General features: G+C 52.3%; 1 protein-coding gene and 1 long non-coding RNA gene across 2 annotated transcripts; one reads left to right on the forward strand and one right to left on the reverse strand.

Annotated features, from left to right (window-relative positions):
• Positions 1-7,374: 7,374 nt before the first annotated feature.
• On the reverse strand, positions 7,375-11,742 carry ZNF703 (zinc finger protein 703). The gene is given in 5 exon segments (XM_081524185.1): positions 7,375-9,250; positions 9,253-9,342; positions 9,345-9,398; positions 9,401-10,229; positions 11,278-11,742. Coding segments are annotated over 5 exon segments (1,758 nt in total). The 5' UTR covers positions 11,512-11,742; the 3' UTR covers positions 7,375-8,699.
• Positions 11,743-17,318: 5,576 nt separating this feature from the next.
• LOC145516460 (uncharacterized) lies at positions 17,319-21,917 on the forward strand. Its single transcript, XR_014061409.1, has 2 exons — positions 17,319-17,785; positions 20,892-21,917. It is a non-coding gene; the product is annotated as an uncharacterized LOC145516460 (long non-coding RNA).
• The last annotated feature ends 3,497 nt before the right edge of the window (positions 21,918-25,414 follow it).

Here is a 25,414-nt window from a genome sequence, read left to right on the forward strand (position 1 = left end):
TTATAGAGATGCCACAAGGCAGCAGTCCCCAACCTTTTTGGCAGTAGGGACCGTTTTCGTGGAAGACAATTTTTCCACAGACAAGGTTGGGGGGATGGTTTCGGGATGATTCAAGTGCATTACATTTATTGTGCACTATTTCTATTACTATTACATCAGCTCTGCCTCAGATCATCAGGCACTGGATCCCGGAGGTTGGGGACCCTTACTGTAGGGTATGCCTGGCTTATTGTGTATTTGTTTGGTGCTGCCTGTATTTGAAGTTGTCAAAAGTGAGAAGGGTAAGTGTGACTGTGTAGTCATACTATTCCCTTTATGGACTGGATACATGCCTGTATATAACTCACACCACACACAAATTCACACATCCACCTACCCAGAACAAACAGGACGTGGGGAACGTGCAGCAACATCTTCCAAGTGACTGTTTCCATTCTAAAATCTGGCCTCTGATTTAAACTCCAGGAGGATCATTTTATGTTCCAAAGAGCGATGGAGATCCCACTGCCCACTCAGAGCAAAGGTCCCCCACTGTGGTTTGATTTTTCTCTGCCTTTCATTTCTTCCCTCGCCAGTTCCATTTTCCAAAAGCAATTGGCTGTAGGCTGTGAAAAATAAGACTCTTTATGTAGACCTTGGTTTAACCTCACAGGATTCTCAACACTATTTAAAATAATAATATTTGACCCACTTAAGCATCCAAGCAGCCTCTGAAATAATGCCATCACTGTATCCTCAGCATTTTGTCAAATGAACAAAGTATTTTCATGCTTCCTTCTTTCCCTGGATGGGAAGTCCACATTACAGTATTCTTCTTGTGGACCCTCCACCCGCCCTCCATCACTGAGGTGAAGTCACAAGGTTTCTTTTTCTGGACCTTCCACATTTACTGTCCTGATGGGAACTTCAGAATTGCATTAGACTGAGGACCACCGTCAGAGCATCCTACCAACTCTGACCAGCATAGAGCATCACACTTGAAACATTTAAAAACTCATAACTATTTCAGTTAGAAAGAGCTTAAATGTGGAGGAAAGAGACTCTTGTGCACCCTTAGTGGGAATTAAATTGGTGTAGCCACCATGGAAAATGGTATGGTGGCTCCTCAAAAACCTAAAAATAGAACTACCATATGATCCAGCAATTCCACTCCTGGGTATATATCCAAAGAAAATGAAAACACTAATTCAAAAAGATACATGCATCCCAATGTTTGTAGCAGCTCTATTTACTATAGTCAAGATAGGGAAACAACCTAAGTGTCCATCAACAGATGAAGAGTGGAGAAAGATGTGGTGTACACACACACACACTGGAATACTACTCAGCCATAAAAAAGAATAAAATCCTGCCACTTGCAACAATGTGAATGGACCTGGAGAGTATTATGCTTAGTGAAATAAGTCAGAGAAAGACAAATACTCTCTATTATCACTTATATGTGGAGTCTAAAAAATGAACTAAAAATAAATAAAATAAAATGCTTCATGATAAAAAAATACTTAAAGATGATAAGGACCAACAGTTGCACTTCAGAAATGGGAAAAAAGAGACTCAGAGAGATTAAGTGAGTTCTCCAAGGTCGCACAGCAGTAAATTTCAGAACCAGAGCAAAATCCAGGTTTTCCGGCCCCGGCTTTAGTGCTCTTTCTAACTATATGTATGATGACTACACTTTCTGGACTTACCAGGGGCCAGGGTGCGCCTCCGCTGACCTTGGATCTGGGGACGACCGAGGGGAGGCAGTTTCCTTCTCCCTCTGGGCTGGAGGTTTTTAATGTCTTCTTTGTTGGTTTGGGGCCCTGGAGACTGCCCTGAGGGGAGAGACTTTCGGCTGCTCCCTCAAGCTACCAAAGGGCACTCACACCCTCCGTCTCCGTTTTGAATCATACAGTCACTTCATTTCCACTCAGCTGGTAGGTTCCGTTTCTTTTCTCTTATTAAGAGGTTTCCCAGCTTCTCTGTGATCCAAACCCACCGACAGCTTTTCCTGTCTTGGGAAGTATTAATAAAGCTGATGATAGGCCACTGCCCCTTGGAAAACTTGTAAAGGCACTTCATCTAGGAAGAAGAATAAACCATTTCCAGGTCTGGAAGCTGCAAGCTGGTTAAGGGAAGCCTGTTCCTTGTATTCCAAGGGGTGGTTCCTGGACCAGGGATTGAACCGAGGCCTCTGCAGTGAAAGCACCAAATCCTAACCACTAGGCCCCCAGGGAACTACGGGGAGTCTGTCCTTTGATCTGCCGACTTGGAGCTCTGGCTCAGCCTGCTCATCACCATGGAATGAAGGCCTCATCCATCTTCCAGCTTTCAGAAGAGGATGGGCCTGCGTGGAACTGGGGAGCCTCCCAACAGATCAGGGCTCCTGTGGGAAGGGAGCCCCAGCGTGCTCTCCCTCCAGCTGCTGCAGCCCAACCACTGATCTGCACAATTAGCCCCTTATTATAAATGGTCAAGTTCCCCAGTGTCTGCACTGCACAACTCAACGCTTACTAGATCAGCATAAATTCAGTGGTATGGAATACTATCTCATTCCCCATCTCATGGGTGTGTCTTGTCTCTCCCAACTAAACTGGGCAGGAATCTGGTCTGAGTTTTTTCTGTGTCTCCTGGCATCCGGCATTGTGCTGGTCACATAACAGGAATCCTGTAACCTCTGTTTGCCTTGGTGATCCACCTCCTGGAAGTCTGACTCTTCAACACCAGGTCTGTATTTTCAAGCTGCCATTTCTGTGCTGGTCATTAGGTACATCATTTGTCAAAACAAACTGTGCAAGTGGAATGAAGTCAATAGAGCTCTTGTGTCCACTGCCTACTTCTTAAAAGTTGAAATCAACCATGTGGTGGTTTGGTGACTAAGTTGTGTCCAACTCTTTTGGAACCCCATGGACTGTAGCCTGCCAGGCTCCTCTGTCAATGGGACTTCCCAGGCAGGAATACTAGAGTGGGTTGCCATTTCCTTCTCCAGGGTATCTTCCCATCCCAGGGATCGAACCTGAGTCTCCTGCATTGGCAGGTGGATTCTTTACCACTGAGCCACCAGGGAAGCCCCCAAATGAACCATGGGGCTCCATCAATTTCCTGCAACCCCCCTGACCTTGTTCCCACCCATGGATGGCAGGGTGGCTTCGATTCTGTTTTTAGCTTGGCCGAGCCCATCGGCCCCCTCCCCAGCCTCCCCCCTCTGCTGGGTGCCTTTCCTGTCCTTGGACTCAGTGGCTGACAGCTGGTTTGGGGGGACCGGAGGAGAGGATGCGGGCATGCTGAGTGTGACAATAGGGCGGGCTTTGTCCAGGGGCCAGGGTGCGCCTCCGCTGACCTTGGAACTGGGGACGACCCAAGGGGAGGCAGTTTCCTTCTCTCTCAGGGCTGCAGGTTTTTAATGTCTTCTTTGTTGGTTTGGAGCCCTGGAGACTGCGCTGAAGGGAGAGACTTTCGGCTGCTCCCTCCCTCCCGGACCAAAAAACGGTGCATGCTTTTCCTGTTTAAACAGGGCACAGTTGTGAAGTGCCCTGACTGTGCACACCGAGGCCCGGCAACGGCTGCAATAAATCAATAGGAAAATAGAAGCTGCCAGTTAGACTAAACAAGTGCATTTGCAAAGACGGCTAGCTCTCATTAATCACTCTGACAGTCCTAAAAACACATTTCCCCTTTAATGACTGTATTTGGATAATCAGTGCTTTTTCCTCCTCAGTCAGAGTTTGAATAACAGACAGCTGGTGTTATTACGGGCCATCGGGGAGGGGGTGCGGGGGTTTAGGGTCGAGGGGGAGCCGACCGCTGGAGGTCTCCTCGAAGGGGCTGGGCTGCCATGCGATAATGAGGGGGAGCTTTTGTGCGGCCATTGATGGCTCCTGGGCAGCCATGTGCAGTTCCTCCCCAAACTTTGACACCCACCTGCATTCTGGGGACACAAAAGCCTCAGGGGGCGGAGGTGGGGTTTCGGGGGCGGGTTGGCAGGTTTCACCTGGCTTGGGGAGGAGGCAGCCAGGCGAGGAGCTGGGTCCATGTGATCTGGCTTTGTTTCCGTGAGGTGACTTTGGCTTTCAGGAGGAAAGTTTGAAAGCCGGGACATTCCTCTTTATAAATGATGTAACACATTAATGCACAGCGCATTATGAAAATGGTAATTCAAACCCATAGTGCTCCAAATTAAACCATACATTATCGGATGCACTCAACCATCTATTTCGCAAAAAGACAGGATGAATGAAATCAAGTCAAACAGAAAACTGGAGTGCAGCTTCCCCTGCAGAATGATTAATACAGGACAGCGTCGCGGCATTATTGGAAGACGGATTCCAGGGAAACCCAGACATCCATCAGGAAGGGGTTAGTTCATGAACTGAGAGACACATCCCAAGATGCTGGAGAGGCCAGGGCAGCTAGGGCTGCAAAGGATGGAGGTCCCTGCACCTCATACCTCCCCTGTGGGCTGCAGATTCTCCGAGGATGGGTTTGGGGGGTGACCGGAAAGTTAAAAACAACCCCCCATCCCTGCAATTCTGTTTGGCAATATCTGAGGGTGAGTGAGGCCTACCCCGCCTTCTCTTCCTCTCCCTGCTGTCCATGAGGCCACAAAAATAACCAGGCAGGAGGTGTGAAATTATGACCCCGAGCCAGGAACGTCCAGTGTCTAAAGGTCCAGCTGTGTGGCTGTCACCCTTCCCAGTGCCTTGGGAACACAGGCCCCGGGTTCTGGCGCCTGGAAGAGATTAGGAGGAGGGGCGGCAGGAGGGCTAGGGAGAGGAGGAGGAGGTGGAGGGGAGGAGGTGGAGCGATGGAAGGTGGAGGTGATGCTGCAGCACAGAGTTGCCGGATGAATTAATTATGCAAACGAGCAGCTGGTGGGCACCATTATGGCTATGAAAACAGCAACTTTGTTTCTGTAGCTCCTGCAAGTAACACACTCCTCCCTACCACCACCCCCAGCCCCAGTGAATGACAACAGCGGCATGTCTTGAGACCCTCATCCTTTTATGGTGGGGAGAGCTGACGTCAGAAGGTGAAACCTGGGCCACTCCAGGCTACAATGCCTGCCTGCCCTTTGAGTCACAAGGGGAGCTGGCACCAGCCTTTTCCAATCAGGCCAAAGGCATCCTTCCTGGTCTGCAAAAGCTGATGATACATTTTCTGGGGGAAACTCCCTCCTCTGAGGAGTTTCTAACCTGCATTCTCACACCTTTCGTGTAAGCCAAGCACCTGGAGAGAACTTTCTTTCACTATATGGGGAGATACCAAGTCTCTTCCTTTCTCTCGTCCCAACAAGAGGAGCCTGAAGTCCTTAGGAAGGTCTGAAGACCATAGTGTTAGTTTCTCAGTTGTGTCCGACTCTTTGTGACCCCATGGACTGTAGCCCGCCAGGCTCCTCTGTCCATGGGATTCTCCAGGCAAGAACACTGGAGTGGGTTGCCGTTTCCTTCTCCCAGGGAATCTTCCCGACCCAGGGATTGAACCTGGGTCTCTTGCATTGTAGGCAGATTCTTTACTGTCTGAGCCACTAGGGACGCTCCTGACCATAGTTTAAGAGAAAAGTTTAACTCTCCTGCAGAGGGAGCAATTCCCAGCAGTTTTAGCAGGTATTAGAAACAAACAAACAAAGGTTCCTGAGAGAAAGAGGGAGATTTGAGGAAGGGAAGATGGGAAAGAAACTAACCAAGAGCAAACAAAACAACGGTGATAAACAAAAAATAAAGCAAGTCGCTCCAGTTCAGTTCTTTTGAAGCTTCCGGCCAATTTGAACTCTGAGAAGTCGGGTAAGAATGGTCCCCCAGGAAGACTCTGAGCTGCCCTCAGGGGCGACTTCTTCAGCGCCTCCAGCCTCTCCCTGACCCTGTTTGTCACTGTGGGCAAGGATGCCAGCAGACCAGGTTCCTTCCCTGGGGACACATATAGGCTCTTACTCCAGGAGTACTATTTTCTGCAGAAGATGACTGAGGTTCTCTTGACTAGGGAAGGGATTTTACCCAGAAACAAAGCTATAGGGGCAACCCCTCAAGTTCCAAACCCCAGGAAACATCTTATGCTGAAGTTCTGTCAAATCCCAAGGGGATGACGCCGACCCACCCTGTGATTCTCTAAAGGAGTTTGGGGCCATTTGTAGGCTGAATCAGCGCAAGCAGAGAGAGCACCCCCTTCCGCACTTGACCTCTCGGTCTCCGACATTTCTAAAGCACACAGTTTGCGGAGTAGGAACTGCCTTAAAGTCGCATTCCTCACCGAGAACGTCAAGCAAAACAACACGAACGGCAACAACAGCAGCTCCCAAAGCTGCGAGGCGCCTGACGCAGAGGAGCGCGGCTCGGAGGGGGCGAGGGGGGCATTTTTCCGCGCGCCCCACAGGTGGCTCTGCGGGCCGAGCGCCGTGGCCCGCTGCACCCCGAGAGGTGGGCGCCGGGCGTCCTGCAGCGGGAACTTGAGAGGGGCTAGCCTCAAGGGGCGCCCCCTGCCCCGGGGAGGGTAGGGTGGGGACGAGAAAGCACCAGGCCCCCTCCTCCGGACCTCGGAGACTCCCAGCGCAGTGAGGGGTGCTCCTGACCTTTCCCCATCATCCTGATAAACAGCACCCCCGCTGTCGCCTGCTGGAGGATACAGAAGCCAGCATCGATCGTGTCAGCTCAAGAAAACGGGGAAACCGAGGGTAGCTCCCACGTGCCGAGTCATCGCCGCGCCCTCTCCCCAAAACCCAAACTGGCGGGGGGGGCAGACGGCTGGGATCCACAATCCAGCGCTAGGCTTAGGGAGTCCCCAAGCCGTGAGACGCGCGCTTCGCTGCAGGTGCGTGTACCCTTGGACTTCAAGGTGCATGAAAGGCACTGGCAGGGAGAGGAAATCCTTTTTTTGAGTGCGAAGCGCGGAAGGCGTTTGCGGCGGGCGCCAGTCGCTCGCCTCTCTGCCACCAGGTGGCGCCAGAGGCACGTCGTCTTCGCCGGCCAGCAGGGCCCGGAGACGGTGCTGCCCAGAGTCTCCGAGCCTTGGGTCCCTTTCTCCCTTCTTTTCTCCGCCCCTTGCGTCTCGAATCTAGGTCCTCATCTAGAGGAAAAGTCCTCATGCACACACTCCCTCCGCCCCGTCCCCAGGTGATGTCAAGGCCTTTGAAGTGAGCTTGGGAGCTAAATAACCTGGTTGGGAAAAAGGTGGGGGGGGCATTTTATTATTTGTAACGCGCTGGCAGTTTTGTTTTCTCCCCCCCGCCCCCACCGCATTCCCCTCCCTCCCCCCATTTCTTGAGAAAACGCATTAAACTCGTCCTTTAACTGAAATCCGAGAAGGAAACCACAAGGTGTTTTCAACGAGAATAAAAGAAGGGCATCTGCTTAGGTGTCTGGAAGTGGGCCGGTGGGTGAGGCAAGACAGAAACACACCACGGTGTGAATATAGCCAAGTACTCCATTTATTAACAAAATAAGTCTTACCAAGGGAGAGCTCTATTCATCTCAAACGGGCCCCGCAGCCCCCTGCATCAGCCCCAGAGGGTGGGAGGGAGGGGGTCGAGAGAAGACCCTGGGCCGAGTCTTCGATCCCAGTAACTGAGGGAGCCCACGGCCAACTCTGGGGACTCTTGGGTCAGGCCTGGGAAGGGGTGACGGGGTCTGCTGCGATCCGGGTGCTCCCTGACTCCCCTCCCACACCCCCCAACGGTGCTAACAGGGTTGTATTGCCAGCTGATACTGTCACTGGTCTGCTTTGGAAGGATCTAGCAAGAATCACCGACCCAGCCCCCATCGCCAGGACAGGGACCCCTGCCCCAATTATCAGAGAAAAACAATGACTATAAAAGCACTTCGCAAACTATAAAGAGCAAAGTTTTCACGCCAGCAGGGCCTTCTAGGACTTTTACTTGAATGGGATGAGCCCTGCCAGCCCGCCTCAGCAGGCGGTGCGACCACCCCGGGGTGTTTGGGGCCTTTCAGAGTCTGGAAAGGGGAAAGGCTGTTGGAAGACTCTCCAGCCATTGACTCGTGCTCAGAGCAAGATAGGGGAGCAAGGCTCTAATTTGGGGGACCAGGGCGCAGACCAAGGAGCCCAGAGGGGAGAGAGTGGCAGGGGAGTGGTCACAGGGCCGAGTCCCGGGTCCACAGAGCTCAAGACCTCCGGCCCCCAAGGTCGCTCCCAACACCCCTGAATGCGTTACAAAAAAATACCTCCTCTCTGTTACTTGTACAAAGAGAAAAAAAAAAATCCAACAACAAACCAGAACCTCAATTGGACGGAAACAAGAAGGGACGAAGGGCAGAGGGGCGGGGCGGGGAGGAGGAAAGGTAGTTTGACCGTTAGGAAGCATGCAAGCAAGTCCCCCCGGAGGGAAAACAAAAAGAAGCTCCCACGCTCCCCCCTCCTCTGGGTAAAACCAAACCAATCCAAAAAAAAAAAAAAGGCAAACTTACATCTAAGAAAAATTGAAACAGAAAAGAAAGGCAGAGGGGGGCGGGGGGCATGTCATTACTGGTGTGATTAATATTATTATTCGGGGAGGGGAGGGGCGAACAGACTCTTTGCATACCATTGACTCGTGTGGGTCGTTAATGCACTTATATTCCCAGCTTGTAAGCTAACATTATAGTAAATAAATACACAGTCCAGTGGGGAGCGGGGGGTGGGGTGGGGATCTGGGCGGTGGGGGCGGGGTCCGGCGGCGGGGGGCTGCAGCGGCGGCGGGTGGGGCGGAAGGGCGCGGGGAGGAGGCAGGGCTGTGGTTACTGGTACCCGAGCGCCGAGGCGGAGGCCAGTCTCTGTCCGTACAGCGCGTACGGTGAGTAGTAGGGTCCGGCTGTGGGCAGCGACGGCACGGCCAGGCCCCCGGCTGTGGACAAGTGGCTCTTGCCGTACGGGTGGTACCGGCTTAGCCCCAAAGTGTGTGGACTCCTCAAGGACAGCGACCCCGGGCTGCCAGGGGCGGCGGGCGGGGGCAGGTGCAGGTGGCAGGAGGCGGCGGCTGCGGCGGCCGCGGCGGCGCTGCCCAGGCCTGAGGCCCCCGGGTAGGCGGCCAGAAGTTTCTCGGCGCCGGGCAGGGCCGTGTGAGTCCGCAGGTGGCTGAGCAGCTCCTCCGAGGTGGCGAAGCGCTTGTCGCACGGCCCGCTGGCCGCCACCCAGTTGCAGCTGTGCGGCAGCGGTTCGTTCTGCAACATGAAGCCGTAGGTGTAGAGCGGGTGGCCGGGGAGCGCCGCCTGGGCGGCGCTGGACGAGAGCGCAGCCGGCTGCAGCGGGTGTCCCGGGTACACCAGCGGGTAGCCCCCCGCCTTCAGGCCGGCCCCGGCCGGGTCGTGCGCGCTGCACGTGGAGCAGCCCGAGCCTCCGAGGTGCGAGGCTCCGTGGTAACCTCCCAGGCAGTAGGGGTCTCGGCATAATCCCTGCAGGAAGGACGGCGGGGAGGCCCCGGTGAGCGGGCTGGAGCTGGGGGGCTTGCCCGGCGGCAGGCCCAGGCCCCCCGACAGCTGGCCTCCCACGAGGCCAGACTTGCTGGGATCCAGGCCAGGCACGAACTGAGACGGGTAGCCGGCGTAGGCGCCCACGATGGAGCCGTGGTAGCCGATGCTGGAGGGAGGCAGAGGGAACACCGAGTGGCCCGGCTTGTAGGGCGACACCGGCGCCACGTGGCCGGTCCCCACCAGCGCGGAGGGCGGCTCCGACTTGCGCCCGGAGGCCCCGGGCTCGCCGCCGCCACCACCGCCGTGCGCGCCGGGGTCCCCGCTGTTGCCGCGGCTCACGGCCGCCGGTTCCGGGCTGGGCTTGGACTCCTGGTCTTTCTTGTCCAGCTCCCCGCTGGCCCCAGTCTTGCAGTCAGAGTGGTGCGGAGAGCCGCCCCGGGAACCGCCAGGGGAGGACGAGGACGAAGAAGCGGAGACCGGCGCTCCATGCGGGGGGAAGGGCGTGCAGGCGGCGCTGGGCACCCTGAAGCCCGCCTTGTCTCCCGGGGACAAGGAGGAGGAGCTGGAGGAGCTGGAGGACACGGAGGAGGAGCCGCTGTCCTTGCGGGAGTCGCCGCCCCCGGAGCCCTTGGAGTAGGGCTTGAAGCTGGACTTGTCCTCGGCCGGGGAGTCCCCCAGCTGCTTGAGCGCCGCAGAGGCCGAGGCGGCGCCCGAGGCCGAGCGGCTGGAGTCCTTCTCCGCTCCCAGCCCGTTGGCCGCCGCTACCGAGTTGAGCTTGGACGAGGGTGGCGGGTCCGGCTTGCCGATCTGCGAGCAAGTCTGGGCCAGCAACGCCAAAGGACTCTTCTTGGCGTCCAGCTGTGGGAGACAGCGGCAAGGGGAGGGAGAAGGGGGTGAGACCAGGGACCCACGGAGCGGCCGGAGGGGCAGGCGCCTGGGGGTAGGGTGGGTGCGATGGGACACGAGGGCCTCGGGGAGAGGGGCTGCGAGCGCGGGGGCTGGGGGCAACTGCGCTCACACTGTGCGTCGGTAGTGGTGGGATCCCTCGCTTCCCCGGGTCCCGGAGGGCGCCGCAGGCCCTGGGGAACAGGCCGTGGAAGGCGTCCACCGAAGGCCACCCCGGGGGAAGGTGACTTCTCCGGAGTCGGGGCTGGGGGAGGGGCCGTGACTCGCCCCCTGCTCTCTCATCTCCTCCTCCTCCTCTCTAGGCCTGGGTTAAAAACTTATGCCTTCAGTTTGGGGAACTTCGCTTGGGACGGGTTTCTGGCAGTGGCGCCGCGGGGTAGGAGCGGGGAGAAGCTGGTTCTTGAGCCTGGGCCGCCGCGGGCGCTCTCTTCGGAGCCCCCCTCCCTCCCGGGGAGGGCCCCCAGGGGAGCGGGAGGAAGAAAGAGCCGGGGTTGGGAGTGCCCGGGCGTCTAGCGCTCCAACCGGATGGGGCAGAAGCGGAGTGGGACGGGGGAGGGGGGGGCGATCGGGCTTCAAAGAGAACAAACCCGGGTGGAGAGGTGGGGTGAGGTGGGGTGGGGTGGGGTGGGGTGAGGTGGGGTGGGGTGGGGTGGGGGTGGGGGGACCACAAAAAGCCCAGGAGACAGACTCTCTGGCCTGGGGACTGGGTGCCGAGGAAAAGTAAAGGTCCCAGTGGACACTCTGAGAGCAAATCCAATCCGAGAGAGGAAACGCGAAGCTCCGAAGGGCGAGCGTGGAAGGGGCACCTTCTCCCCAGGGAGAAGCCCAGGGGGGGGAGAACCCAGTGGGCTCCGATCCCTCTGTATCTCCGTCCCTCCTCTCACTCTGTCCGCCAGTGGGGCCGGACCCGAGCGTCGCACCGAGCCGCAGGGCGCAGGGAGCCGAGCAGTGGTGGGCGTAATGGGGCGGGCGCTCGGCGGGCAGCGACCAGGGGACTGACCTCGATGGGGCTCACGGGCGTGGAGGACAGCGGCTGCAGGTACTCCGGGTGCAGGAGGTGGCCGGTGTGAGCGCTCAGCATCTTCAGGACCCGGATGGGGAGCCGGTTCGCTTGGCGCAGGGGGTCCGCCGGGGGCAAGAGGGACACCGCCGCCGGCCTCTTCCCGCCGCCGCCGCTGCCGCTGCCGCTGCTCTCGGGTGTCCTTGGGTTAGATCCAGCGGGCGAATCGCTCATTTGGAGGAGGCAGCGCCGCTGGGGGGGCGGGGAGGGCGGGGGCGCACCGGGGAGGCGAGCTCCCGGGGCGGGTGGGCTCGCTCCGCAGCGCCGAGCGCGGTGCAGCGGTCGCCGCGTCTCCACCCCTCCTCCTCCTCCGCCGCCGCCGCCGCCGCCGCCGCCGCCGCCGCCGCCACCGCTGGCCCCGGCGAGCAACACAAAAACCTTCGCCTTCCGCGAGCCGCACGTCAAATAGCCGCGATCGGCAGCCACACTTCAAAGGGATCGCCGCGCCCGCCCAATCGCCGATCTCGCCGGGACCCCGGGGCGGGGAGAGCGCCCGGCGCCGCCGGTGGGCGGGGAGAGCCTTAAAGGGGACGCGCCCGCGAGCCGCCGCGCCGCGGCCTGGCCCCACCGCTGGCCTCCTCCCCTGCCCCCAACCGGGCCGGCCCGGGCCCGGGGTCCCGGGGTCCCGGCGAGATCGGGGCTTCCCCGGGGACCCTGGGCTCTGCGCCCTGCCCTCCGCGGGCTTTCCTGTCGCTCTGCGCTCTCTGCCTACGCACGGCTGTGGTGGGGTGGGGTGGGATGGGGTGGTGCTGGCCGGGGAGGAGGGGCGGGTCACCCGCAGTCCGTGTGTCTCTGGGGTGGGGTGAATTGGGTGGGCTGGGGGATGGGGTAGGAGCCCCCGGCGGCCGGCTCAGGGACTGCCAAGTCCCAGCCGCTCCCGGAGGCCGCCTGGGGGCGGGCCGCGCCTCCAGAACCCCAGCTCGGCTCGGGTCCTGCTCGGGTTTTCAGCTCTTTTCCCCCTGAACTGGCTTCCTCCCGGGTGTGCTAACTAGGAAGCGCCCGAACCTCAGAGGCAGCTACGGTTCTCGCGACGCGGCGAAAACCGCTCCAGCAACTTTGAGCCAGCCCTGTCCGCAGCCTGCAAGTTTGAGGACTCCCCTTCCGGGGTGAGAAGGTCTCGATAAGGCGCGGTCCCCGCATGTGGTGCGCGCCGCCGGGCCGCGCCTGGCGCGCGGTGCCTACGCGCCGATTTATAGGTTCGATGCTTGGGTGTGTTCGGGGTTTGTTACGGCGTGCTGCTTAGGGGCACACAATTCTCTCACGGCACCGCGCCTGACTGCTGTTTCAGGGGTAGCGGGTGGGTAGGGACGTGGAGGGGTTTGCATCCTAGAAGAGACGGGGTCTCTATAAATGCTGTACGTCGATGTAAGCTCCAAAGATGCGGCCCCTCCACGCCCCCCCCCCCTTTTTCTTCTCGAGGGGGAAGATGCCCTAGGTTTTTTCCCAGGGGAATTTCAGAATTAAAAACTTTTTAATGAAAATAACAGTATCCCCCTCCACCCTGTCTCCTTCCTCCCGTGCCTTTCGGATAAAGTATGCATTGCCAGCTTCGCACCCGGCAGAGATTTCACATAGTCCCTGTCCTGGCGTTAAAGTTCCCCGTCCGCCGATCAGAGGGTAAAGTTGGCCCTTTGTGCGTAGGCCTTTGGGGAGACCCCTTTCCCGGTTCTCTCGGCGGCCAGTGGAGGCGCGCTGGTGTCACTGCCCCGCTCTGAGCACCCCTCTCCCAGCCCGCATCTGTCACTCGGATTGTCGGGCCTGTCACTCGGGGCATATTGTTCTGGGACTGCCGGTCCCTGACTCTGCTGCTCACTGATCAACGCCTTGAGATCTCAAGAAGGACAGAGACGATTTCAAAGGCGTTCTTCCAACAGAAACGAGTATCACAGAAATAACAAATGGCAGTCTTTACAATGCTCAGCAGAGAAGGCACCAGGCACCACTCCCAGGCGACGTCAATCAAACACTAACTGAATGTACTCCTTGGATCAGTCTGGTTTTTGGACAGTATGCCTAGACCTCTAAGAAATTACACAGGCGTTCCCTACCCCGATTTTAATCCTGATAAAATTAGGTTACAATGAATGCCAAGGGATGTCCTGACTAGGTGATGTATTCCATACTGCAGCAAGGTGGGTACAAGAAGGAGGGGGGAGACCCCATTTATTTTATTGTAGTGGTCCCTATCCCCTGCCCATCTTTCCTTCTGCCAGCCTCTGAGCACTCTGACATCCTTGCCACTGCCAGTGTCAAGTTTAAATGACCACTGCAAGGCTGCTTCAATCTGCCAGGTGATTTGGCCTTTGGGAGACTTCTCTGCAGAGAGAGAGCAGAACCTTCCAGAATGAAGACGGTGGGCCTTGGTAGGCCACCTTGGAGGAGGAGGAGGATCTGGGAAGGGGGGAGCCCTAGGAGACAGGAAAAGATGAAAGACCCTCTCTTGATGATCACAACCAGCCCAGCTGTGAACGCCAGCCCCAAGGACTCCTGCTCGGACCCACGCAGATGTGTGTTCTGGATGATTAATGGGGAATCAGTTAGGAGCAAAGGGGAGGGGAGATACAGACAAAAGCATGTAGGAATTTGGAAGGAATAGAGGGAAAGGAGGCAACAGAAAGAGGGGAGAAGAATGCAGGGTGATAAAATATTTACTGTCTGTTTGGGGAGGAAAGGCGAAGAAGAAGGTAAGGAATGAATGAAAGTTGGGGGGGTAGAAGGGAGGAGGTGAGGACAAGGTGACCAGGCTTGGGGTGAAGGGTGGGGAGGTTGCCCAGGGAATCACATATTGTCGTCAAAAAATCCTACTTACTCTCTTAGCTCACAGCTCATCACTAGGAACTGGGGGTGCCAGACAGCACTTCGGTAGAGACCAGCCCTGTTTCCCCTCTCCTGGAAAATGCTAGCAAGGGAGTAGGGCCATGCTTCCCTTTGGGATGCTGATGAGCAAAGCAGGGCCCCTTTGGCCGGATCCATCCAATCACCTTAGTTGGGAAGATGGAAAATCATACTCAGCCAGGCCAGAGGCCTAATTAAAACATTGTTGTTTAGTTACTAAGTCGTGTCTGACTCTTTGCGACCCCATGGACTGTAGCCCACCAGGCTCCTCTGTCCACGGAATTCTCCAGGCAAGAAGAATTGGGTTGCCATGCCCTTCTCCAGGGGATCTTCCCAACCCAGGGATCAAACTTGTATCTCCTGCACTGCAGGTGGATTCTTTACCGCTGAGCCACCTGGGAAGTCCTAATTAAAAGATGCTAGAGGATTATTACAATCAGTAATTGATATTCACTTAGCTGAAATGCTCTAACCTCTACAGTCCTAAACGGGGTCCTAGTAGCCTATTGCAAGGGCCATTTTCAAAGGAATGAGTTTTCACCTGGGAGAGAATAAGGTTAAAAGAAGTTTTCAGTTGGGCTGTGTTTGTTGAGGTTGATGGGGTGTGGCTGAAAAGGGCGTGTGAGACACTGTCTTGTTCGGGGCCCAAGTGCTTCCCTTGCAGAAAAGTGGCTCTTGTGTGCCTGAGAGGCCCTTCCCAGATTGCCCTTCGAGGGAAGGCACCGTGACAGTAGGACAGGGTGGGGCTGCTTGAGCATCCCCCCACCAACGTGGCGAAGAGTCACATTCTGTGTTTCAGGCTCTTGATAAGCTTCAGGTACCTTTGTCATCCCCGCGTATAGCATGGAGAGGTTAGTCATTTACCCAAAGGTCCGTGACCAGTGGGTGACAAAGTCCTCTCATGGAGTTAGGTCTCTGGGAACTAGGCCTCTGCGTCACATTTCTGCAGTAGTCTCGGACAAGGAAACTCCACTGAGCTTTGATTTCCTCAGTTATAAAACCTAAGAGTGTGGGACTTTCCTGGTGGTCCAGTGGCTGAGACTCCATGCTTCTAATGTAGGGGACCCAGGTTCAATCCCGGGTCAGGGAAATAGAGCCGGCATGCCACAACTTAATAAAAAAAAATCACCCATGCCGCTGCTAAAGAGTCCACGTGCCACAACTAAGACTGGATGCAGCCAAATAAAGACATAGAAATAAATATTTAAAACTAAGCAAAAAAACACAAAACCTAGCAGTGACCGCCTCAGAGTCGGGAGGCCAAACAAGACAATGCATATTGCAGGTCTAGTGCTTGGCACAAAGGAAGTCCCGAGTCAGTGATAGCTGTGACCAATAGCGCCGCCGTCAGCATCTGTGGGGCGATTGCTCAGGAGAACAGTCACCCCAGGCCTGGAGGATCCGAGGCTCAGGCCCAGCCTCCTACCCAAGAGAGGGTACCCCTCCCCCGGTCTCCACTCAAACAAGTCTTTGGAAACAAACAAAAAAAACAACCTCTCAGAAGCCATCACAAAAATCCTTTAGGAAATTCTGAATATTTATAGATTTTTTTTTCACGATTTAAATTTACATAAAACTCACCACCCAGGAAAAAAAAAACCGCCTGAGTCAGGCTGGGAGGAGCGGTGGGAGGTGCGTTGTGTGGCGTTAATGCGGAGTTTTCCATCATCTCGGAGGCCGAATTGCCTGAATGATGGGTTCTCTCTACATGACACTCAAGCCCTAATGGCAACAACAGGAAATAATATCTCACTGGGTAACTATTTACATTTTTTTTTTTTTACAAGCTGTAAGAACTCTGAAAAGTCTGCCTCATAGAGGACTTGATTTTCCTCCCTGGCGCTTAATATCTTTCATCGGCTGGCAATTACTGCCTTGGCCAGGAGCCCTGATTCAGCACTACCTGCATCTGCCTAGCTTCAGACACAGCCCCGGGCACCGGGAGGCTAGAGGAGCCCGAGGCACCGTGAGAGCAAGCAGGCAAAGCTAGAAGCGCCGGCCTTGCTGGGGAGCCCACTCTGGTGGCCCTTTCTTCTCTGTTCTCACAGCTCTAATTTTGTTCTGTTATTACACTCATCATGGGGCACCTGCCAGTATTTATTGACTTGCCCATCCTCCTGCTGGACCACGGATGCTTCTGTATAGCTCTCATCCTGTTTGTATTCTGTTGCCTAGAGGGATGTCTAACCATCGTGGTCACTGCAGCTAACACAAGAGCCAAGCACGTGTAAGCGCTTTGCACAATTTCTCTCCTACATTCCCTGCGGGAGCCCTAGGGGTAGGTCCTATGGTTACCCCATTTCACCCAGGAGGACGTGGAGGCACAGAGAGGTTAAGTACCCCCGCCGCCAATTCCAGCTGGTAGGAGGTGGGGGCTTGAATCCACGCAGTCTGAATGCCATCCATGCCCAGTGCTAGTTTGTTGATGAATGAATATGAATTTTACGTAGGAGGGTTGTTTAGCTAGCTCTGTCTCCCTTCTCCGTGTAAACAAAAAGGTGGATGACTTAGTATTTTTCAAAATGTCAACTGTAAGAGCCCATTAAAGGATCTTTCCCCAAATACCTGTTTGCGTTCATCATCTCGCAGCAATTTTCTGAGTTATTTTGGGCAGGTGTTTTTCCCCCACTTTGACAGATAAAGTTGGGGCCCCCCAGAGCTTCTGGGGGAGCCTGAAGTCATGTGGTAGTCCTGGCATAAGAGGGCCTCCTGAATCTCCTCTCACAGCCCCACTACCGTAGAGGGAGATGGGGAGGTAACTCCCTTTGATGAAAGAAGGAGGAATTACCTCCTATCCCTCCCCCCCACCCCCTTGAGTTTCCTTTGGAGAAATGGTGGGAAGAAACGGACAAAGGAAATGTAGACTGAAGCTTATCTTCCAGCCTCGTGTTTGATCATGGTCCTTGAGCTGGGTGCTTTGAAGAAGTGGTTTCGTTTATCTCCTATCAGCCCTCGGGGAGATAGGCAGGGCGGCTGGGGAGTTGGTGGGGGGAGGCAAAGGAGGGAGGGTGCCAAGAGGTGTGCTTTTGAAGTTCCCCTCCCTGCACCAGCCCCGCCCCAGACATCAACCTTAGCCCTGGGCAGTCACCCTTGATGACTTTGTTCCTTTGGGCCTTCAGGTTTCTTCCAGATTCCCCTTTTAAGTTGCAGATACTGCTGGGAGGAATCATCCTTTAGTAATCTGCCAACACCTTGGCTGTGATTAGCAGAGAGTGTTTGACCCTGGTAATAATAACATTTATGGAGCCTTACGGTATGCCCGCCTGTCTGAGCTCCTTACCTGTAAGAACTCATTCACCTCTCACTACAAACTGATGAGGTAGGGAGTATGCTTGTTTTTATAGGCGAGGCCCTGAGGCTCAGAGAGGTTAAGTAACTTGCCCAAGTTACACAGCTCAAAAGTGGTAGAACCAGGATTCAAATGCAAGTATCTGTTTCTGAGCTAATCTGAGTGCAGGCCTGAGGGAGAGAGCAGCAGGAAAGCTAATGACTTCAGGGATTTCCCTGAGGGTCCAGTGGTTAAGACTCAGTGCTTCCATGCAGTGCATGGGTTTGAACCCTGCTTGGGGGACTAAGCATGAGGCTGCATGGCACAGCCTCATTATCAATATCAGTTAAGTCGCTCAGTTGTGTCCGACTCGTTGCAACCCCATGGACTGCAGCAGGCCAGGCCTCCCGGTCCATCACCAACTCCCGGAGCTTACTCAAACTCATGTCCATTGAGATGGTGATGCCATCCAACCATCTCATCCTCTGTCGTCCCCTTCTCCTCCTGCCTTCAATCTTTCCCAGCATCAGGGTCTTTTCCAATGAGTCAGTTCTTTGCATCAGGTGGCCAAGGTATTGGAGTTTCAACTTCAACATCAGTCCTTCCAATGAATATTCAAGACTGATTTCCTTTAAGATTGACTGGTTGGCTCTCCTTGCAGTCCAAGGGACTCTCAAGAGTCTTCTCCAACACCACAGTTCAAAAGCATCAATTCTTCGGCGCTCAGCTTTCTTTATGGTCCAACTCTCACATCCATACATGACCACTGGAAAAACCATAGCCTTGACTAGACAGACCTTTGTTGGCAAAGGTTTTTAATAGGCTGTCTGAAAAATAGCAAATGGCTTCAGCCATTTTCTAGAATACTGGTCTTCGCAACCAGGTTTTTATTTTCATCTCCAGCTAGTGGTAAAGAACCTGCCTCCCAGTGCTGGAGACTAAGAGACACAGGTTTGATCCTTGGGTTGGGAAGATCCCCTGGAGGAGAGCATGACAATCCACTCCAGTATTCTTGCCTGGAGAATCCCATGGACAGAGGAGCCTGGCGGGCTACGGTCCACGGGGTCACAAAGAGTTGGACATGACTGAAGCAGCTGAGCACTCGCATCAGGACTGAGAATATTGCAGAAAGGAAACTGACGCAAAGAAGGAAGTAAGGTGAACTTTCATTTCATTAATTGAGCTGGATTTAATGAATTCTTTCAACTACTGTTTATTGGCTACTTGGTAGGTGCAGGCCTGAGGTGATCCCAGGGGAGGTGAGGTCCAGGGCAGGCCGGCCAGTTCCGGTCACCTCCAAGACATGCACATTCCTGGCTCCTAAAAGGCAGGGCAATCTTCTCCTTTGGGCACCTGTGGGCTTCTTTTGCAGATTAAAAGAAAATGTCAGGAGGCTCTAACTGAAATCTTGTTCATTACCTTGTACTTTAGTTGCCCACTATTCTATTTTTTTTTTAATTTATTTGTATATTATTTTTTAAATTGAGGTATAGTTGACTTACAATATTATGTTAGTTTCAGGTGTACAACAGTGATTCACAATTTTTTATAGATTATACTCCATTCAAAGTTGTGATGAAATGTTGGTTGTATTGCCTGTGCTGTACCATATATCCTTGTAGCTAATGTATTTTAGACATAGGAGTTGGTTCCAGTTGCCCACTGTTCTAAAAAGCATTTGCTTCTTGTTCAATTCAGATTCTACCACATTTACTGAGCACCTCTGGGTGCTAGTATGCATCATTTCAGGTGTGTTCATGTAGCATCTCTCATTTGGGTATAAGGGGAGCCCAAGAGCAGGGCAGAGGCCCCAGAAAGGGAAGCGAGGATCAGGGTTCCTTAGATGTCCTGCCCCCATGTTCTGAGCACACCCTCCCAGCCAAAACCACTGGGCCCCCAGAGATCCTGGTAGCAAACTGACTATTTGAGTTGCACAGGGCAGATGTCACACCTGCTTCTGACACCCGTGGGCTTCAGCCATGAAGGTGATGATAGTTCTCTGATGCCCACCCCTGCCTTCCCGGGGATAAGCCTCTGAACTTGCCCAAAGCAGGCCCTTTGCTAGGCTGGCCTCCCAATTAGCAGGGATGTGCAGCTTCAAATTCATTTCAACAAACACGATTAGAGAAAAGGGAAGAGCCGCTCAGGCAGTGGCTCAATTACCGCTGCTTGTATTTGATAAAACCAAATTCCAAGATGTCAGAACAATTTCGAGGAGTGTTTATTTCCATGGCCCTCTGCCAGCCTCTGCTGGGAGATGGAAACCCAAGAGGCGGGGTCCCAACCAAGCCGCTGGCTGCAAGTATCCAAGTATATAGTAGTCCATTCAGAGTGGAGATTTACATAATAAGCCCCCTTTAAAAATGATTTAAGCTATTACTTTTTTTGGAAACATGAACTTATTTATTTATGATTAAGTGCATTCCCATGGCGCCAAATTCCCAAACTATGAGAATGCACATTGAAAAAGACCTCCCCCTGGCCATCCAGGTTTTCTCCCCCATGCATCAATGCTATGAGTGTCTTGTCCACCCTTCCAGAGGTATTCTGTACATATATTAGCAAATACATATTTGCTAATACATATTAGCAAATACATACATATACAAATACATATTTGTATTCTTTCTCCCTTGTATACAGAAATGGCAATATACTACATACAATGTTCTGCACTTGCTTTTTTTTTTTTTTTAAATTAATATAGTTTGGAGAGTGCATCATGGGCTTCTGCATTTTATTTATTTACTTTTTTAGTTTCACCACACTGTTACACGGCTGTGTGATAAGTTTATTCAACCATTCCCCTGCTGGTGGACATCTTGGCGGTTTCCAGTGTTTGTTCCTGCAGTGAATAACTATATATATGTTTATGTGTGTGTTTAAGTATACAGTAAGTACCCTACATATGAACCTTCAAGTTTTGAACTTTCAAAGATGCAAACATACGTTCCATCAACATCAGGTATGAGTGAATTGCAGCTTGCCCTCCGTCTCCTATTGCTGGTGGCGATCCTTCAGTTCTCCCATCTCCCACCTCCTCTCTCTCCTCCAGTCAGAGACTCCTCACCCCCGTTCACTCGATGCCAGTCCCTGTATACCAGTCATTGTACTGGACTATTGTACTTTTCAACGTACTGTACTATAAGGTTAAAAATCTCTTTGTGTGTTTGTTTTATATGTATCTCTTGTGTGAAAACTATTATAAACCTATTACAGTACAGTATTACAGTATTAATACTGTTACAGTATTATAAACCTATATAGCTGATTGTGTTAGCTGGGTACCTAGGCTAACTTTGTTGGACTTATGAACAAGTTGGACTTATGAAAGCGCTCTTGGAACAGAACTTATTCGTATGTAGGGGTCTTACTGGAGAAGGCAATGGCACCCCACTCCAGTACTCTTGTCTGGACAATCCCATGGATGGAGGAGCCTGGTAGGCTGCAGTCCATGGGGTCGCTACAAGTCGGACACGACTGAGCAACTTCACTTTCACTTTTCACTTTCCTGCACTGGAGATGGAAATGGCAACCCACTCCAGCATTCTTGCCTGGAGAATCCCAGGGACGGGGGAGCCTGGTGGGCTGCCGTCTATGGGGTCGCACAGAGTCGGACATGACTGAAGTGACTTAGCAGCAGCAGCAGCAGGGGTCTTACTGTATATATAATACATATCATTCTCCATGTGTGCTAATAAAACTGTAGGGTAAGTTCCTAGGAATGGAATTGCAGGGCTGAAAGCTATATGTGTTCAAAACAAGCCCCTTTCAAGAAAGTAGGTAGGACTCAACACACCCTTGGAGTGAGTTAGAAGTTCAGCCGAAGGACTCAGGGAAGAAAGCCAGGGCAATGCCTCCAGGAGCTTCTGGTCACGTTCATCTGGAGAAGGCTCAGTAAGAAGGGTTCCATTTTCATCTCTGGATTTAAGAAAATGTGCATGCTTCTCTTGCTTTCCTCCTCCTTCTTGTCCCACCTTCCCCTTCATTTAGCAGAAGAAAGAGGAGAGGAAAAATTAGGTCCAGCCTCAAGGAATCCATGATTTTGATAAATACACATTTTAATACTGCCAACTTTCCAATCAGTGAACCCTAACAGGAACGCTGGATTGTCTACACCTTTTTTCGTTCAGGCTCACAAGAAGGCAGAGGTTTGTGCCAAAGATAATACGTAAACTGCTGTTGTATCCATGGAAGTTTGTATCTGGTTCTCACCACGAATTTCCAGCACAAGGCTTGTGATGTGTCTGAAGACATCAAATCATGACATCAGTAATTACTATTAGCAGAGTGCTTGCCAAAGCGGCTGAGCAGTCTTCACTTTGTTCTTATTTGAATATTGTATTTTTGGATAGGTAATGCCTGCAGAATTCAAAGGTACCAAGGGCATGGGTATGTAACTTCTCAACACGGATTGAGATGATAAGAGTTTTCTGCTTTATCGACCATTTGCCAAGAAGAAAAAAAAATAGAAAAAGAGCAGCAGACGATGCTGTTCTGCAGGTGTTTGGACACCTTAGTTTCTCGCTGCAAAGACGCACAGGAAAGCCTCTGTCTCCTCTAGTTCAGGCCCAGGGCTGGGTCTCCTTGGTCCGCTGAGTCCAAGCTCACTTTCTGTGAGTGACCTTGACCCTGTGACACTGGGAGGAGTCAGGACTGCGTGGAGTATTGATGGGCCATGGAATCAGGACAAACGTTCATTCCAGACCGTCTAAAGTAGAATTCTAGGGGTGTCCCTGGTGGTCCAGTGGCTAAGACTCCATGCTCCCAATGCAGGGGACCTGGGCTCAGTCCCTGGTCAGGGAATTAGATCCCACATGCTGCGACTAAAGATCTTATATGCAGCACAGCCAAAATAAATACTTAAAAAAAGAAAAAAGAATTGTACCATCTTGAAGACCTTTCTCAGGCATCCTGAGGGTACCCCTTCCACGTTTCCCAAGGTCCATCTTAATACATCGAACACAACCACTTTCTGCTAGGCTCTCTTTGTTTTTCTCATTCATTTCCTTAAATAAATAATAAATCAATGCACAAATGATAAAAACAACAGCAATGACCAAAACAAAAAAACCCAAAACCAACCCAAACAATCCAAACCAGAACAGTTGCAGTAGCTGAAAATGCTGAGGAGACTGTGTCCTTTTCCTTACGATGTTTATGCCTGTTCCACATCAGGCCCTGGGTGAATTTTTCCCCCACTGCAGTCAACATGCATAATGACAATCTTATTTATGACAGGAGACATGTTTTTGTTTTAAAACAACTGACAGAGCTGCAAGATGGGGAACGACAAGAAAGTGCGATTGGGTGGGAGGGTGGGGGGTGGGGCTGGGGGAGGTGGGTAGGAGGCTGGTGAAGGAGAACGGCATTTTCTTGATTAAAAAGCTGGAATCCATCCTTTACTTGTGGAGCAAGTGAGGAAAGGCGTCCAGGAAGAACGTTGGGGTGGGGATGTGACGTAACAACAGTCCTCTGAGGTCTGGACAAGGGGGCTTGAGTGGCCTTTGAACTGCCTCTGATTGGGCGGTGTCAGAAGGGACCATGTGTATGAAAGTGCAGAGAGACTGTGTACGGAGAAAGGTGAATTCCGCTCTCCAGCCCACCGCTCCCTGGGTGTCTCTGGTCAGCTCAGCAAGCATCCACGAGCCCCTAGAGGTCTTCCCTTGATGTGCTAACTCCCAGTCCAGGCAGAGAAGTGAAGTCAGATGCCCTGGGAATCACGGGAGAACAGGGAAGCTTGTACAGATGACTTCTTTCCCCGTGGGTTTAGGGACGAGAAATACAATGCTCTCACCTGTGTTTGAGGAGCTGGCTCTTTCCTCTGGCCAACCACTGGGAGTTGTAATCTTCTCCTTAGAGCTGTTCCCCTCTAAAAGTCTGGAGGGGAAAATGATAAAAGATGAAGTCTGACCAGGAGAGGAGAAACAGCAAAAATCAAGAATGATCTAGAAAGTGGAGAGAAAGGAAGAACTTGGATGAGAAAGAAGTTAATGACTCCACGGTAAGAGTAACTTTTTAAAAAGTCCCCCATAGAAAACAGGTTTATGGTTACCAAAGGGGAAAGAGGGTGGGGGAGGAGCAAATTAGGAGGTTGGGATTAGCAGATACAAACCACTCTTGTGAAATAAGTAAACAACAAGATCATACTGTATAGCACAGGAAACAATAGTCAGTGTCTTGTAATAAACCATAATGGAAAAGAAAAAATAAAGTCTCTGGAGATAGGGATCAGATCCAGGGCTTGTGGAAAGGGATTAGAGTACTTCTGGCATATCTTATTAGAATCTGTGTGTGTGTGTGTGTGTGTGTGTGTTTGGGGGGTTCTGTGTGTGAAGGGAAGTGTTGACCAGAAGCAGCTAATTCCACTGAAGGATTGTTAGCTATTTCTCTCCTTGATTTCTAGACATGATTAAGTTGATATGGACATGAGTTTGAGCAAACTCTGGGAGACAGTGAAGGACAGGGAAGTCTGGCGTGCTGCAGTCCATAGGGTTGCAAAGAGTCAGACATGACTTACAGCAACTGAACAACAACAGTGTTGATATGGGATCCATTGGACCACTGGGTTAATTAAACCAGCTTTTCTTTTCTGAGATTGGCGATGATACAGCTCTGGGCAACAAAGGCAGGCAGTCCAGGTCTGCAGGGCCCTGCACCCAGGAGTCTGCCCATGCCCAGTGGTGGAGCTGGGCTGCCCCCACTTCTTTAGTTCAGACTTGCATAGGATGGATGGTTAAAGCACTGAGTCAGCTCCTTCTTTAGGGACATAAATTCAGACCTTCTTAAAACACCACCCCCCAAACCACCCTGCAAACAAAGCTGAACATTGGTTTCTTAAACCCCAATATATTTTGCCAAATAAGAGAATGTTAATATGCCTCCCTCCCTCTCTCCGAATGAATTGGATTACTTAAAGCATCTTTTCGGAGACGTCAGCAGTTTAATAGAGGCAATAAGTCAGGGCTGCCCTTGTGTTTTATTTTTCTGCCAGTATTTAGTTAATTAAAGAATGCAAATTAAAACACCTTAATTTATATAATATCAATAGCAACGCCTTAAAACATTTGGCATAACTGCTCTGGCACGTCCCTTACATAAACTTTTCAGAGCAGTGCTAATAAAAATGAAAAAGGTTGTAAATCACATTTAATTTATTCATCTTCTGTTTGGTACCAAAGTGTATGCCAAAATCAAGTTATTTATGAGCACGTCATAACAATAGGCACTTTTGTCGGTTGCAAATGACACAAAAGGTTTCTCTGAGGGATGTGTGTTTTAATTTGGAAATGTCTCCAGGTGCCTCTATTTTCTGGGCTCTGATTTCTAAAATTGCTAAAATTTTTGCACCCAGAAAAAATAGATTTAGATATTGGAAAACATATAGAGCCTAAAAATATGGTGACATCTGCTCAGAAAGACACCTGCAACCATCTGTGTATAGATAGATGTATACACCAGACGTCCTGTGGCACATGAGTCTTCTGGTGAGATAAAAGGTTGGTGATTTATATCTGATTTCTTAAATATTCCATTAAGAAGATTATCTCACAAGAGGCTTGGATACAGATAAGATCGGAAGGGATTTGGTGCAAACCTGCTCTTTGAGAAGCGACCCCATGGACTGTAGCCCACCAGGCTCCTCTTCCATGGAATTCTCCAGGCAAGAATACTGGAGTGGGTTGCCATGCCCTTCTCCAGGGGATCTTCCTGATCCAGGGATTGAACCTGTGTCTCCTGCACTGCAGGCAGATTCTTAACCATCTGAGCCACCAGGGAGGCCCCTAAACAGAGATGAACTGCATGTATTTGAATAAATAGCGAAACGCTTCCTCTTTCCCCTCCTTTGCTGATATACCTTTCTTTCTCTGGTGGATTGGAGCCTCGAGTACATTTTTTTCCAACCTGGAGGAAGATAGGAGGCTTCACTCAGAAGTCCCAAGGGATGGTGTGCTCTTTCTGCAGCCCATGGCG

Source organism: Giraffa tippelskirchi, chromosome 8 (genome assembly GCF_054371585.1).
Source record: "Giraffa tippelskirchi isolate mGirTip1 chromosome 8, T2T-mGirTip1v1.2.pri, whole genome shotgun sequence".
Classification (NCBI taxonomy): Eukaryota; Metazoa; Chordata; class Mammalia; order Artiodactyla; family Giraffidae; genus Giraffa; species Giraffa tippelskirchi.